General features: G+C 40.0%; 2 protein-coding genes and 1 long non-coding RNA gene across 4 annotated transcripts; 1 reads left to right on the top strand and 2 right to left on the bottom strand.

Annotated features, from left to right (window-relative positions):
* The first annotated feature begins 1,441 nt into the window (after positions 1-1,441).
* LOC141434937 (uncharacterized) lies at positions 1,442-7,712 on the top strand. The gene is made up of 4 exons (XM_074097423.1): positions 1,442-3,899; positions 4,010-4,344; positions 6,532-6,613; positions 7,657-7,712. Exons 1-4 carry the CDS (start codon positions 1,736-1,738, stop codon positions 7,710-7,712), a joined length of 2,637 nt encoding a protein of 878 aa, XP_073953524.1. The 5' UTR covers positions 1,442-1,735.
* Positions 7,713-9,682: 1,970 nt separating this feature from the next.
* On the bottom strand, positions 9,683-11,100 carry LOC141434936 (uncharacterized). The gene is made up of 2 exons (XM_074097422.1): positions 10,000-11,100; positions 9,683-9,918 (listed from the first exon to the last, which is right to left on the bottom strand). The coding sequence occupies exons 1-2, from the start codon at positions 10,166-10,168 to the stop codon at positions 9,683-9,685; spliced, it is 405 nt and encodes a 134-aa protein (XP_073953523.1). The 5' UTR covers positions 10,169-11,100.
* Positions 11,101-13,950: 2,850 nt separating this feature from the next.
* Positions 13,951-15,396, bottom strand: LOC141434658 (uncharacterized). 2 transcript variants are annotated; one of them, XR_012452079.1, is made up of 3 exons: positions 15,316-15,396; positions 14,776-14,834; positions 13,951-13,981 (listed from the first exon to the last, which is right to left on the bottom strand). It is a non-coding gene; the product is annotated as an uncharacterized lncRNA (long non-coding RNA). The 2 variants fall into 2 exon arrangements; XR_012452080.1 differs by lacking the exon at positions 13,951-13,981 and adding an exon at positions 14,568-14,681.
* Between the last annotated feature and the right edge of the window lie 1,392 nt (positions 15,397-16,788).

Here is a 16,788-nt window from a genome sequence, read left to right as displayed (position 1 = left end):
TTATATGGAATTTTCTATTTCTGGACTTAGAAATATGAAAATGGGTGTATAAGTTTCGATTACAATTAAAAAATATCTATCTAGGTGAAATGTATAAAATTTCCCCCTAAGCGGTAAATGGGTAGGGTAAAGTTAGGTTGGAAATTTTCCCATTCTGGACTTACCGTCTGCAATTTTTCAAACTATAATGGCTACATTTCACCTTGACGAAGCTTGCCAAGCGTCTACAATTCTAAGCCTTTCAAACGCTTGAATGCCATTTTACACTTTGTTAGGGTTTTAGATTATTTTGATAAAATATCTTAGGTTATTGTTTTTTTTAATTCGTTAATATGACTTTTTGAAAAAAGTATTGTCTATAAATTTTATTAATGGCAATACTTGTTTGGTTTTAATTGGTAAATTCATTGGCGGGAAATATCGGCGATGGCTATTGGTCTGCGTCGTCACGTGACGACGTAAACCAATCGTCACGCAGTAATTCGCGCGGTTTTGGTGGAAGGGAGGATCGAGGTCTGGACCAGCGGGGCATTCTGCTGGCGGAGCGCGAGTGACATAGGTCCTAAGATTAAGTTCATACAGTACATGTACCTAGTAAGTGAATAAATTCTAGTATTCAACCTTTCTGACTTTGCTTTGAAGTAGAACCAGCCCCATCAACAGCGATTGATTGTTGCCCGGGTAAGCGGGATCTAACATATCAGAAGTGACAAGTGACACCAAAATAAACGTAAGTACACGCCCAATTTTATGTTTTTAACAATGGTTCGATAGTTAATTTCGACTTCGCTCGGTACCTACAGTGGCTAGGTGATTTTATTTCCCTCTATTGTTGCCAACCCCCTAGTATCTTTGATATTGTTATTTTATTATCAAGACTGTGAAGGCAAATATGTTGCACTAATGAATTAAGGATAGTTATCCCCACATTACACGTAAAACTAACAGGGTAAAACGTTCTCTGAATAATGCGGGTAGCTGTGCGAAGTAAGTCTCATTATTAGATAAATGCGGAACTCGTTCTATTATTGCATAGCGCCGGCAAATTCTTCCCAAATAAGCAGCTTTGCAATCAAAGTTTGTACCTAAATTTTTAGCTTAATTCTACCCTACATTCTACAAGCTTAATTACTTAATGTGTCCGCCTATCGATATTTCTTTCCAACTCCGGTTTGCAAAGTTACGCCGGAGTTGGTTGCAATTCAACTACCTACTAACTTGTGGTATAAGTAAGTAACGTATTACTATGTACGGTATAAGTAGGTAGTACATAATACCTAATGTTAAAACTCTTTTTGTGTTCCTTATTACATGATATGTACATTTAGTTTTAAAATGCTGAACAAAAAAAGGGAGTGATCAATATCACGCTGCAATATCTACCCTTTCTTTATTATTTTTCTTTCTTTAATCTACTTAATACACGTTTTGATGAGTTTTGCTAAGAAATTTATTCATTTATTTATTTAATGAAATTGCACAGTATATACATGTTACAAGTACAACCCAGTAAGAGTGTTGCAATTGTAACAATGTTTAGGTAATTTCTTACTCCAATACTTTACGATTTGGGTTGACCCTGGTAGATAATTTTTTATTTGAACTCTGGATTAACATTTATATTAGAACCCAGTGAGTGGACTAGTGTTCATGTGAATGCCCCTCTGAGGTGATGATTTGAGACGCCACTTTGACTGTATACTAAAACCTCGTTATCGTGGCGAGTTTTCAGGCGATGGAAGAGAGTCCGGGACGGCGGAGGCTCTCGACTCCTAGTCGCAGAGAGGCCCACGCTGCCACACGAAGTCGTAGCAGACTGCGGCCGCCTAGCTCCAGGCGCCTGCTACCTGATTCGGAGCTCAGGCGTGAGCGCCTCCTCCTGCTGGAACGAGAGCTACAGCTCGAGCGCGATCGACTGCGAGCCTCCGAGGAGCGCCATGCTTCGCGAGCCAACGATGAGCGACGATCGCGCAGTCGCCAGCGCCGCAGTTCTTCAAGAGACTCCCGGCGCAGCAGGGCAACTGACCGGGGTGCAGGACGACGTGTCGGCGCGGGATATAGAGAAAGGTCACGTAGTCCCTCTTTTTCTAAACGAGACTTGATTGATATTTTTAAACAAATGAGGGATGGTTTGACATTACCGCCCGTACCTCAAGGCGCTCAACAACCGCTCCAAAAGATAGATCATAAAAATATTTTACCTGATTTCGATCCTTCTACCAAGAATCAGCGCATTGATATTTGGTTAAAGAAGGTCAACGAGTGCGCTTCAGTGTACGGGTGGGATGAACGAACTACTACTCATTTCGCTATGCAGAAATTGCAAGGTCTGGCCAAGACGTGGTACCAAAGTCTTAATACGATTCTTTTTACCTGGCCAGAGTGGCAGGAAAAGTTAATTAGCGCGTTTCCATGCGAGCAAAACTATGGACAGACCTTGGAAGACATGATTAAAAGAAAAAGCAAATTTAATGAACCTATAGAAGTGTATTATTACGAAAAATTAAGTCTTATAAATCAATGTGAAATAGAAGGTAGACGTGCCGTAGACTGTATAATACACGGTCTCAGTGATAGGGGACTTAGGTTAGGTGCGTTGGCGCTACGCTGCTCCCAGCCCGATCAATTATTGCAATACTTGCTTAGTAATAAAGACCCTAATCAAATTAGCGGTGGGGACAGACTCCCACTTAGGAATAAAAACTTTAGTAACACTAACGTTAACAATGCGAGGTCGGAGGGTAAGCCAACACCGCCAATCGGGTGTTATAATTGTAGGGAAAAGGGTCATAGCTTTTTGTACTGCCCTAAACCGTTGGTAAGATGCACGCAGTGCAATAAAGTAGGCCACACTGCCGAAAAATGCTATAGCAAGACAGGTGATAAACCAAACAAAACCACTGTCGCAATTGGTAAAACCATGCGCATTGATTATGTAGATAAGGACGTTGTTAGTAATCGAGATTCTAAGTTTATAAAGGATGTGCAGTTGAACGATGTTTCATTTAGGGCCTTCATAGATTTTGGGAGCGATGTTACCTTAGTAAGAGAATCTGCTGCTAGAGAATTAGGAGTGCCTCATGACAACGTATTATCGTTTATGAAAGGGTTTGGCAATGACATAGTTCAGTCATTAGGAGGGCTCACCGTTAATGTAAGCGTCGATGGTGTGAATGCTACCGTTTTGTGCAAAGTTGTAAGCGATCATTTGTTGGAAATGCCTGTCCTTATTGGACAGTCATTTACGGAGCAGCCACACATATCGGTTTACAAGGACGTGAATCAATTGCAATTCTTTAATGTCGGCAACGAATTGCCTAGTCCTGCAGTAAGTGATGATAGTGAAAAATTATTGAGCTTCTCACCAGCAGGAACTGTAGAGATTTTTGGTCCGGCGTCTGTTAGAATAGAAACAAAATCTTTGTTTGATGGTAATGTGCTTATTAAGAATTGTGTGGCAGGGAAACCTGGCGGACAGTATTTTATTGCCGGTGGACTTCATCGTTCAGTTAATGGTCGAGTCAACGTGCTGGTCGTACCTTGCGCAAATTCTTGCCTCATAACGTCTAAACTCGTTTTTTGTCGTGCTGAACGTGTCGATGTCGTTAATAGGCTTATTGTTGATACTCCTATCGAAATGCGAACTGATTCAACGTTGGACGAAAATCAGGTGAAAATCTGCGAGACCGCATCAGAGGACGCCAAGCAGACCTTGTTAGTGATGTTGGAGAAGTACCAACACTGTTTTGCTTCTTCTCTAAAGGATATAGGATGTACTAATGCCGCGGAGATGAACATAGAGTTGAATAGTCAGCGGCCAATTGTTTATCGCCCGTATAGACTGTCTCATCACGAACGAGAAAAGGTGCGCTCGATGGTAGCAGATATGCTCGATGCTGGTATAGTTAGGGAGTCAGTCTCAAACTACGCTAGTCCAATCCTGCTCGTTCGAAGAAGGATGGGTCTCCTAGGTTGTGCGTTGACTTTCGCATGCTTAATTCTGTGACAGTTAAAGAAAGGTACCCGATGCCCATCATTGAAGACGAGATAGCCCGTCTTGCTGGGCAGGGGTGCTTCATAACTCTCGACCTCACATCAGGCTACTATCAGGTACCCATTTCGGAGCAGAGTAAACATCTCACCTCTTTTGTGACACCGGACGGACAATATGAGTTTAACCGGATGCCGTTCGGCTTAGCGAATGCGCCTGCCGTGTTTCAACGGATGATCAACACCATTTTAGGTTCTGCTCGCTTCAGTAAAGCTACAGCGTACATAGATGATATTCTGATCTTTGGAAAGGATTCTACTGAGTGTCTGGAGCGGCTAGAAGAGGTATTACAGGTGATAGAGAAGGCGAATCTTACATTGAACTTGTCAAAGTGTGAGTTTTTACGTAGTAAGATAGATTACCTAGGGTATGAAATCAGTGCTAGTGGAGTGAGGCCTGGAGAGAATAAAATTCTGAGCGTGATGAAGTTCCCCCGACCCGAGAATGTTCATGGCGTTCGACAGTTCCTAGGATTAGCGAGTTATTTTCGCAAATTTATTAAAGATTTTGCACAGATATCGTCTCCCCTTTGTAAGCTTCTTAAGAAAGATGTAGCGTGGGAATGGACTGACAGTCAAGAGAGGGCGTTCGAGACGTTGAAGGTAAATTTGGTTGATAGGCCAGTCCTGGCGATTTATGATCCTGCAGCTGAATTTGAATTGCATACCGATGCGAGCAAAGTAGGTGTCGGAGGTATACTTCTACAGCGGTCACCGGGCAGTGATGCTCTTCGCCCTGTGGCGTATTACAGCCGACAGACCTCTCCGGAGGAGAAAAACTTCCATTCTTACGAGTTAGAAACTCTAGCGGTCGTCTGTTCACTCCGTAAGTTCAGGGTTTATCTTTTAGGAATGGAATTTAAGATTGTTACTGATTGTAGCGCACTGCGGTCTACGTTTTCTAAAAGAGACCTTATTCCACGGATAGCCCGCTGGTGGTTGACACTACAAGAATTCAATTGCTCTATTGAATATCGGGCCGGAATTAAGATGAGCCATGTTGACGCGTTGTCCCGTAACCCGGTCGTTGAATCATCAGAATTGGTTAGGGACCAATATCCGACAGTAATGTCTATTAGTGGTGATGATTGGTTGCATACACTCCAGCTAGGTGACTCAGAGTTGCGTAGAATTAGAGATATAGTAAGTAGTGACCTCGATGAGAAAAATTTACGTTACATCAAAAATAATTACGTCATTAAAGACAATAAGTTATTCCGTATCCTTGAAGGTAACCAGACAGAAATTCGATGGGTGGTACCAAAGGGCGCGAGGTGGCAACTATGTCGTCTTAATCACGATGAAATTGGACATTTTGGGGTCGAGAAAACGTTAGAGAGGATAAGAAAACAATATTGGTTCCCCAAAATGTCCAGATTTGTAAAGAAATACGTGAGCGCTTGTATTGAATGTGCTTACAGCAAGAACAATACAAGCGCCCGCGAGGGGCTCCTTCACCCCATAGAGAAAGTGGAGATACCTTTTCACACTTTACATATGGACCACCTCGGACCCTTTGTGAAGTCTAGTAAGGGTATACGCATCTGTTTGTAGTAGTAGATGGATTCACGAAGTTTTGCTTCCTTAAGCCTGTCAGGAACACTAACACGCAGAACGTTATAAGGTCTCTAGAGGACATTTTCAGCACTTTCAGAAACCCTACCCGTATTATTAGCGACCGCGGTAGCTGCTTCACGTCACACACTTTTAAGAGATTTTGTTTAGATAAGGGCGTCAGACACGTTCTTAACTCTGTGGCTAGTCCCAGGTCTAATGGCCAGGTTGAGCGGTACAACCGCACAATTCTGGACTCGTTAAAGGCATTATGCATTAAACACGGCGAAAAAAGTTGGGATAGCCATCTCGGGAAAATTCAGTGGGGTCTCAACAATACCATCCAGAAGACTATAGGGAGAACTCCTTCAGAGGTACTGTTTGGGACTTGTATGAACGGTGAGGTGAAGCCTGCTTTAAACGAGACCACCGCAGGCACGTGTACGAATACTGATAGGTCTAGTATACATAAGGAGGTTAAGGCAAGGATAGATGACGAGCAGATCAAGCAGAAAGTCAATTATGACAAAGGTAGGAAGCCAGCTCATAAATATAGCGAAGGTGATCTAGTAAAGATTACAAAAACCTGTTTTTACAGCGATGGCCAAAGCAAGAAACTTATGCCGTCATTTATAGGGCCTTATCGTGTCACTAAAGTTTTAGGCAAGGACCGATACATGGTAGCACCTATACCGGGACTAAAGATTACAGAGAATAGACGGCCAACTACAGTCGCTGCCGATCGTATGAAGCCATGGATACACCTGGCGTCATTACACCTCGAAGACAATGATCCCGATAGTAGCGATAGCAATGACGAAGAGTCCACCTTGTATTAAGTTGAAGTGTACTAAGTACGTTAAATCTCTCTACATATATATTATAATATTAAGACTGAGGACTACAGAGTGTTGCACGTTGTTACAGATCAAGCAGAGCAAATCGATCGGCTCGAGCTTGGAGCAGCGAGTGTCAGCTAAGCGCCTGCTCTTCCTCACCACTCTCACGGGTAATCGATCGGCTCGTATTGGGATCGGTGAGGCGTGCCTGATAATCGATCGTTCAGGCACGGGCAGTAGTATAGTAAGGTCTCTCGATAATCGATCGGTCGAGAACCTTAATTGTTTCGGTGACCCAATTAATCGATCGTTTGGGCCTACCATGTCTATAGTGAAGTTTTACGAAAGCGTCATGATTGTTTTTCTGTTGATTCGATACATATTGGTAAAATTATTCGCTAAGTAGTTGATCCTAGCCCCTAGTGAAATAATTGTTATTCCCTCATTTTTGAGTTTAATAAAAGCGTTGCTCGTTATTTTCCTTTTGTAAAAGTTTGTTAATTATTGGTGCCTAAATATCTCACTTTAGACACATATTAAAAAAAAAACTCTCTTACTGTATAGATTTTTTTTATATACTAGAGCTATATAAATAATAATAGTAAATATGGTTGATATATATATATTGTTATGAGTCACAAAACTTATTTAGTTTTAATCCATTCAGAATTATGTATGTATAATTTAATAATTCGTAAATTTTAACTGTGTAAGACTATGAAATGAGATGGCGATTGGTGGCGCTACTCAGTAGGTTTACATTAATTTAATGTGTATACAAAATCAACTGTCGTCCATTTCACTCATCCGTGTTCCATAGTTTTACATATTACTACTAAAAGTTGTGGCTCAGTATTGTATAAATATTACATATTTTCATTTTTGAATAAATAGGGTTTTCGTTCGTTGCATATTACAACTAAGATTAATGAAGATTGTGCTACTGGTTCAGACCCCGATTGTTAGGGTTCCACCTGGTGCCGTGTGCGAAGCGCATCGTCAGGATTCGATTGTTAGGATATGTAATAATGATAATTTTTAGATGAGTTTTTTTACTTAGATTTGACTTTTTTTAAATTGTCATCTATGGTCTTTTTAATAGGTTTCATTATAAATTATTACTTTCTGAATGTAAATGCTCTTTCTATGGTAAAAATCGGCAAAATCGCCGTAGGTGTGCCCATAAATTCGGGGTTTGCCTCGATTTCCCTAGGATCCATCATAGGTCTTGACTTGGTGACAATGGGCCACCTCGAAGTACCCTTTTGAACAAAAGAAATTTTGACAATCGATCCACATTGACTGAGTAATCGGCAACATACATAAAAAAAAATAAAAAAAATGCTTACATTGAACATAGAAACCTCTCCTTTTTGAAGTCGTAAAAAGAAGAAACTGACTGACTGACTTATAGATCAACGGCACACCCCAAACCACTGGGCCTGAAACTTGAAATTTGGGTACAGGGATTCTTTTTATGATGTAGTGAGCACTAAGAAAAAATGTTTAGAAATTCATTCCCTAAGGTGGTTGAAATAAGGGGTGAAGTTTAATATGGAATTTTCTCATCGGACTTAGAATATGAATAATGGGTGTATAAGTTTCGATTACAAATTAAAATATCATTAGGTGAAATGCAATATAATATTTTCCCTTTAAATGTTTAATTCGAGAGTAAAATGTGTTAGCCCATGTAACGTTTAGTTTCGCCGCATAAATTTTTCCCAATTTATGAACTTACCGTCTGCAAATTTTCATCAAACCTAATAAATGCATTTACATATTAAAACCCTTGACGAAAGCTCTAGCCAAGCGTCTACAAAACTCTAAGCCTTTACAACGCGACTGCCATTTACACGTGTTAGGTTTTAGATTATTATGTAACATATCTTAGGTTGTTTTTTTTTAATTTCGTTTAAAATGACTTTTTTGAATAAGTATTGTCTATTAAATTTTATTAATGGCAATCTGTTTGGTTTTAATGGTAAATCATTGGCGGGAAAATATCGGCGATGGCTATTGGTCTGCGTCGTTCACGTGACGACGTAAACCAATCGTCACGCAGTAATTCGCGCGGTTTTTGGTGGAAGGGAGGATCGATGGTCTTACCAGCGGGGCAATTCTGCTGGCGGAGCGCGAAGTGACATAGGTCCTAAGATTAAGTTCATACAAGTACATGTACTGTAAGTGAATAAATTCTAGTATTCAACCTTTGATTTGCTTTGAGTAGAACCAGCCCCTCAACAGCGATTGATTGTTGCCCGGGTAAGCGGGGTCTAACACGCTTGCAACGCGTAAGCGTATCGCGTACCGGACAGGCAAGCACGGCACACGTGGATCTCGAAGTTGCTTCGGCTCTTGTGTTGTGCTTGAAATATTTTTATTTAAAGAAAAAGGATAAAAATTCTTCGCTAGTTCAAGCACTCATAATGGTCACTAAATATGTACATCCTAACGGCGTGAGCTCCTGAGCGACACTAAGCACGAGCCAACGTGTAAACACGTCACAAGCGCTAGCCGCAAGTTCCTTTGATCTGCGTTAAAAAACCGACACCGGCCCGGATCGGTGGCAAGCGCTGGCAAGCTCACGCAAGCCTATCCAAACGAGCCGTTTACACGCTTGTGCTTGTGAGAGCTTGCCGAAGCTTGGCAAGCGTGTAAATGTAGCATAAGATTTAAGCTGCGATGCCTTTCATTCAATATTTTTATTTAAAGAAAGAACGAAGTACTGGCCGCAAAGACTCACTTTCATTAAATAAGAAGTTATGGATTCATCTGCTAAATGAAACAAGCTCGGACTTTGAAATAATTTATTGTTGTTAGGTATAAATTTATGGAAGGCGACAGATTTTCTTTTATTCAAAATTTCACTCGGTCACTTTACTACCCGTGTAGGATAGCGGCTGCTGCATCAGTGATAACGACGGAAACGCGGCAGGACGCGACAGGTCCTGCTCGGAGGGAACCAGGAGGGCACGTCGTCGTCGGGGGTCTCCTAGACAAGAGCGGAGGTCGGTTCGATGAGCTGACACATTCACATTCGGAACTTACCGCTAAACGCACCCTGAATTGGCCGCGATACTTTTCATTCTCACAATGTAGATTTTTTACACTTACGATATTTACACGTAGATAAAATTATCTACCAACAAGACGTAATTCACAAATTATTCTTATATTTACATCATCCTATTTTATTTACATTTACGTACTCTTTATCTCAGTACCGATATCGGACATCATAGATCACACGATTTGATCGTTAACAATTCACATATTAAATAACAGCGGCGTCGGCGTCGGGCGGCGTCGGGCGGCGTCGGGCGGCGTCGGGCGGCGTCGGGCGGCGTCGGGCCGCGCGGACGGCGTCTCCGGCGGCGCAGCGCGGCCGCGAGCAGCAGCGCCACGCCCCGCGCCAGCGGCGGGCCGCAGCGCGGGCTCCTCGATCTTGACAGCGTCGCCGCCATCTTGTCGCCTGTAACAACAGACGCGGGTCAGTCAGCAGGCCGGGAGAGGGTGGGGGTGGGGAGCGGAGGGGCGGAGGGAGGACACTCACTGCCCTCGGAGACGTAGACGTAGATGGCGGCGGGCTCCGTGTTGGGCGCGCGACAGGAGTAGTTCCCGGAGTGTCGCGGCGCGGCGTCGCGGATGGTGAGCGCGGACTGCGTGCGCGCGCCGGGCGCCGTGCTGACGGCCACGCCGCGCGCCGCGTCGTAATTGATCATGCGCTCGTTGTGGTACCAGAACACGTACTGCGGCGGCACCGGGCTCTGTACGCACACACGCACACGTTAGCATCGCCCGGCACGACGTTTCTGACGTTTCAACGTCTGCCGAACGTCAGAGGTGAGAATATGTTTCGACGACAAATAAATAATAATTAGCAGATTTCCATTTCGCAAAATTAAGGGCTCGCAGGTTGATCGTGTCACAGATGAGTGGCTACGCGCTCAGTTTCAGTCCTACGAATCTGATTCAACTGGCAATGCCGCCATGCCTTCCTTCCTTCGCGCTGTCATCGTTTATCCACCATTACTTCTCATATTTCTTTTTATAGAAGAGTTTGAGACCGCGGCGAGAGACTCAGTGGCGCTCTAGCCAGGCAGGCCAGGCCGCTTCGTTTTCGGCCTAAACGGCAAGCCAGCGCGTCTGGGTTGCGATCCCTAATACATCGTACGTAATCTTAGAGGTCGCTCGATGTAGGAAAATAGTAAAACAAGATTTGAAATAGAATTCCTTGAGCACATGTGAAACTTGGTGATCAGATTTTTTAGTTGATTATTTAGCCGTAGTTTGAAGTGATTTTCTGAAAATCCCACGGAAACGGGCGGAATATGAACCTCATTCCTAAGTATTATGTACAAAATAAAAATAAAAATATACGCAGACGAAGTTGCGGGCAAAAGCTTGTGATACATACTAACAATGTTTGAGTACTAGCGTTGCATTAAGATAATATCTATACAATTTAGGAAACTATTGGTCTATTTTTTGCTCATTGTGTTATGGTCTTCCAATGTGACTGTTTGTTTCTTTCTGAATAAATAAAAAAAAGATTAGATTAGATAAGATAAGATAAGATTTGATAAGATATAATAAGATAATATAGAAGATGATTTATTTGTAAAACATGAGTAAAGCGGAAATTACACTGTTGTTCGCCGCATTTCGCGATCGACAGTTGCCACCGCCTTAAGGTGCGACCAAACCGCTACTTAAAAAACGGCGACGGCACGGAATCGCAGTGACGCACCGTATACGCACCGTTTTTTTTGCACGATTTAAACTCCGCTGCTTAAAATACGCAAACGGTGCGGAATCGCAGTGACGGGCCGTAAACGGCAAGACTTTTGTTCGGTAAAGTCCTGACGTTTACGGCACGTCACTGCGATTCCGTATATTAGCAACGGTGAGCATGCGATAAAAACGGTGCGCATACGGTGCGTCACTGCGATTCCGTGCCGTCACCGTTTTTAAGCAGCGGTTTGGTCGCACCTTAATATGGCCGCCGCAGTAGATGGACAGACTAATGTAAAGGCGACGGTCGTTCGCCGAAGTAGTTTGAAACAAGTTCCGCGACCGCATTAGGCGAACAACAAAGTGTAATTTCCGCATAAGTTTACATAATGGTCACAGGTTTAAAATAAATAAATAAATAAAAAACCTTTATTGCCTCAACTTAAAACTACACATTGTTAAATAAAAAAATAGAAAAATAAAAATAAAAAGTTGGGACAATGGATCGCCAGTCTCTGCATAATTATTATGTTGGGCTTGATTGGCTGGCGCTGGTTTTCAGACTGGTCCCAATAATTTACAATAATGTCCGTCGTGTTAAGCGGCAACTACACTGAGTCGTTCGCCGCGTGCTGCACGCGGCGACCACCGCCTTAAGGTGACGCATCGCTAAACAATTAATCGAAAACAGAGCGTTTGTACCCCGCAACCCGCTCACACCCCTCTATTTTTACGTGGCTTGCGTGTCACAGTCGACCGTATGTTACACTGACAGCGCCTACACAGCGCGCTAAAACAGACAGAGACGTCTTAGAGTTGCCCTTACAACTTTTTTTAGTTTTTTTGCAAATAACAGTAGGTAATGAAATCACGAGTATTTTTAACTGACTTCAAAAAAAGGAGGAGGTTATCAATTCGGTTGTATTTTCTTTTTTTATGTTTCATACCTCAGAACTCCGTCATTCGTCTAGTAATGCTTTTCAATTAGGTCCCATATGCACCAAATCAGGATCTGATGATCGGATCCTAAGGAAATCGTGGGAAGTCTTCAAATATTGTAGGGACACCTATGGTAATTTCGATATCTTTAGTAGTAACTTGTGCATTTGCTCTTGAAAATCTCCATTTCGTGAAGTGGAACTGATGATGAAGACCACATTTGACCAACCGAGCTACTACTCGATAACAAGTACCTCACGGGTTGAATTTCAATGACTTTAACACAGTTGCTAAGCAATTTAAGTTAATCGTAATGCATATGGTGAAATGGAACGGGTGACGATGCACCAGGACTCCTCAATAATGAAAGTGGCATCGGAAAAAGCAATTTTTTGTAAAAGGTGACGAGCAGTTGACATTAAACTATTGTATCTTAGATCTTTTACACTGAAAGGCGTGAAAAAAAAAATATAACGAAAAATTTAACTGACTACAAAAAACCATGAAAATAATTTTCTACCATTCTGAAGTCGGTGCCTCAGCACGAGCCAGCAGGAGTAATTGAAGCCCAATATACGCGTATAGTATGTAGGTGAGGTAGACGACTATATAGGTCCACTCCTGCTGGCTCGTGCTGAGGCACCGATTTCTGAATGGTAGAAAATTATTTTCATGGTTTTTTGTAGTCGGTTCAATTTTTATTCTTATGGAACTATTTTTACAAAATTTTATTAACTTGCAATATTTGTATTGTGTGTTGTTGTTGTTGTGTTATTGTTTGTAAAATCTTGCAAGTGAATTTTGACTCACTTCTAGTGGTCTGATTGACGTGGAATTTGGCATAGGTACTTATGTGGGTTGAATGACAGTGCAAGTACAATCCACAAAAAGCACAGTCGACAAGAGCTTGTATTAAAAATTAAATTTATAGATTTCGCCTGCCACCATATATTGTCCATTTGATAGTAAGTAGGTTGAGACCCATTAGACATAAGAAATCTCGGGCCGTAAATGTAGGCAAGTACTGCAGAGCAAAAAGTAAATAATACAAACATACGGTTTTACAGGTAATTTTTTATATTTATCTTTTTTAATATTAATATTTTACTTATTTACACTTAACACAGTTATTTACTAATTACATAGGTATTTATATTTTACATTTTACTTATTTATATTAAAAAAATATTATTTACACAAACATTATTAAAAGACAACACAATCATTTATAGCCGTTTGTTAAATTTATTCATTTAGATCTACAAGATCTGCCAATGGCTGTATTTAACCAATAAGTTCTATAAACAGCCCGAAGAGGGCGTTGTTAAACTAGTATATAAGGAGATAACTCTTAGAAATAAAGGCCTTTTTTCCGCCATCACCGCCGGCAACGGTCGGCACCAAACAATTAATCTGTATTTTATTCTTCCAGAATTAAGATTGGTTTTTGGAGTCTTTTTGTATTTTTTTTATTTCAACTCCAAATTTTGTTACTTTTACGATCACCCGTAAAATCCACATCGAAAATACAAACTGAAACATAGATCAGAAAAATCAGGAAAGCGCTGGTCTCTTTTTCTGGTTTTTCCGTGCATCTATGTTTGTTTGTATTTTCCCAGAATTACCCAAATTTAACACCGTTATTATTCGGAAACTGACATAACATAATTTGAGTTGTCAACGTTAGCTACACACCGAAAACTCAGATTGCAAGCCTACTCGTACTTGATTTTCAGAAACTAATTTCATTATAGCTAATCTGCAATCAAACGAACATTTATGCTGAGAAAGATTTACAAGTTCCATTATAAAATGATTAAAACAATTATTCGGTGCCCCAAATCTTGATTTTCGGTCTCAATCTGAAACAAACGTTTATTTTACTCTAGATATTGTAAGGGTCAACTTTTTATTTAAGGTTCAACTGTGTTATTTTTAGTACAATACAAATATTCGTAACACCACAGATCAGTACGGTCAGCATCAAAAGTAGCTGCGTATTTTTAAACTTTGTCGTTATACAACAACGTACTTACACCATACAAATTTGACAATATCCTAATACGACAAAGTAATTTGCCGTGAAGCAGCAGTGCTTGCATTGTTGTGTTTCGGCGTGGAGAGTAAGACAGCCGGTGAAATTACTGGCACGTGAGGTACCTATCCCATCTTAGCCTCTAGGTTGGCAACGCGTTTGCAATACCCTGGTGTTGCAGATGTTTATGGCGGTGGTGACCTCTTACCATCAGGAGACCCACTTGCTCGTTTGCCTTCCAGTCGTATAAAAAAAAAAAAAAAATGGTCCGCTACTTTGGGTGCTGACTATACAGTGAAATCACAATAAAAAAAGGCAAAGTAGAAAAAAGCTGTCTTATATCTTTAAAATTAACCTTTTTAGAACCTAAGTACAAATAATACAATACTCCGACTCTTTATTATACACCAAAGTATAAGTACATTCGTTTACTGGCTTTAAGTTAATACAAAACTTACTGATACTTCAGATGCGCATTCTAATACTATGTTGAGAGATGAGTTATTTTTCTCACATTATATTTCTATCTGAAATAAAAAAAAAACATTTTTACAAGTTTCAAACCAAAAATATGATCTTTATTCTGCTCACGTAAAAATTGGCAATAAAAGAAATACTTACTGTAGCTGTAGACCTACATAGTTTCTTCAAGAAGGTCCTTATTATTCTTATCTGCAGTCCTTAAATAAATTTTCTTATTTATAAACTTGAATTTGTTATTAATTATACTATAATTACTATGTAGGTAGGTAGGCGTTTTCAAAAAAAAGTGTACCTTTTCTTTCAAAATGTATTTAATTTTTTCATATAAACTTTATGAGTCAGTTTTGTGACGCCCATACCGAGTGTATGAAAAAAAAACGTTACAAAACTGTCATTTTAGATATGGACTTTTTTTTAAACCATCGGAATCGATTGTACTTTTGATTCTGAGAAGGAAAAACTATATTTTTCCAAAATTGAAAAAAAAGAATGAATACGCTTTTTTGTGAAAACGCCCAGGTAGGTACTAAAATCTTACGAGATTAATACATTTTGTAACTGCATACATTGGCGAATTTTCTCGTTTTCTAAAGAAACGAAATTAAAATGAAGCGATATTAACTTGAGTTGATATTCAAAGTAAGTAGATCTTTAAAATTAATATGGATACATACCTACCACTACATACCCTTGCATAAAATCGATTGACATTGTTTTATTTCCACCTAAATTCGAAGACGGCTCCATGACTTTATTCTCAAAACTTTGTTCTAATGATTGCTTCCTGAAAGATAATAATGTATTTTTATTATTTGTGTTACTGCTTATTGAATATGAATAGTTTTGTAAGTATAGTCAATGGCTTTTTGTACAAACACTGAATTGCAATAATTAAAGGAATAAAATCGATTTTCTGTAGTATCTTTAGATTTCTAAAGTTTAGAAGTTAATGTTTTCGCGTACTTAGGTACTTGCAGTTCACTATTGGTTCACACACATACTTTAGAATATTTTTAACTATTAATTACCTTACCTACCTACCTACTTACCTATCTAAAAGTAGGTAAGTACTTAGGTATTACCTATTATACTCGTATAAAACTAGAAGCAGATAGGGAATATTACTGCAATGTTCTGCCGTCAGAATGCAGCACTAGCACAAACCGTAATCGAATGCCTTTTAAATGTCCGTAAGATACCAAAATATCACATTATATCAATAAAATTTTTGGAAATATAGCTCTGTTACTTTCGATGTAAATATCATATTATTTTGTTAGTATGTCATATGTCATGAACCGTCATGGCGACAAACTAAGAACTGACGTTGTCATGGCGATTTGTTTACGTTTTGTGCCAGTGAACTGTAGAAATATAATGATTACTCACCTTTTCTTAATCATAACCATACATTTATGAATTAAACAACCTTTCTTTTTCCTTTTTGAAGATCCGACATTTTTTTCCCATTTATTGCTCGGTATTATTTTATATGCGATCGATGGCGCGTGGCAGTTCGACTAGCATAGGTCCGTCGCTGACAACGCCGGCGGCGGTCTGAGGCATGCGCTGAGAGGGGACTGGTTTCATAGGGTTTCATACAAAATACGAGCGCGCGCTAGCTTATATTAAAATGTCGTAAGCGACAAAACGGTTTTTGTCGTTTCAACTACAAATTACAATTAATAAAATAAATCCAACTTGAAGGTTGAAGTATGGGTTAAAACTAATTTAATATGAAAATTTGGAATCTTAATTTGATCTGGGTTGCCTGTAACAAGCAAATCCCTGTCTTACAAGAGGTATCTTTGATATTTTTTTCTGTGCTATAAAATTTTACGAATCGTGTTTCGGCAACTTGGAAAACAAAGTATTGAAATGAAGAATCAGGTTTCAAATATCACTTTGATATGTTTTTGTAATTGCTGAGATAAAACTAGATGTTTTTCACCAAATTCCCAATTCGTCGTCTTAATAGGGGCCGCCGCAGTAGACGGAAGACTAATGTTAAAGACGACGTTAGTAGCCGAAGTAGTTTGAAACAAATTCGGCGATCCGCATTAGGTGGAAGAAGCGTGTATTTTGCCGCTTTATGTTATTTTTTAGGAATATAATGAGTTTAAATACTGTAATTTTCATTCATTTCAATTT

Source organism: Choristoneura fumiferana, chromosome 14 (assembly GCF_025370935.1).
Source record: "Choristoneura fumiferana chromosome 14, NRCan_CFum_1, whole genome shotgun sequence".
NCBI lineage: Eukaryota > Metazoa > Arthropoda > Insecta > Lepidoptera > Tortricidae > Choristoneura > Choristoneura fumiferana.
The sequence above is the reverse complement of the archived record's forward strand: the minus strand, read 5'-3'. Positions and strand labels throughout refer to the sequence as shown.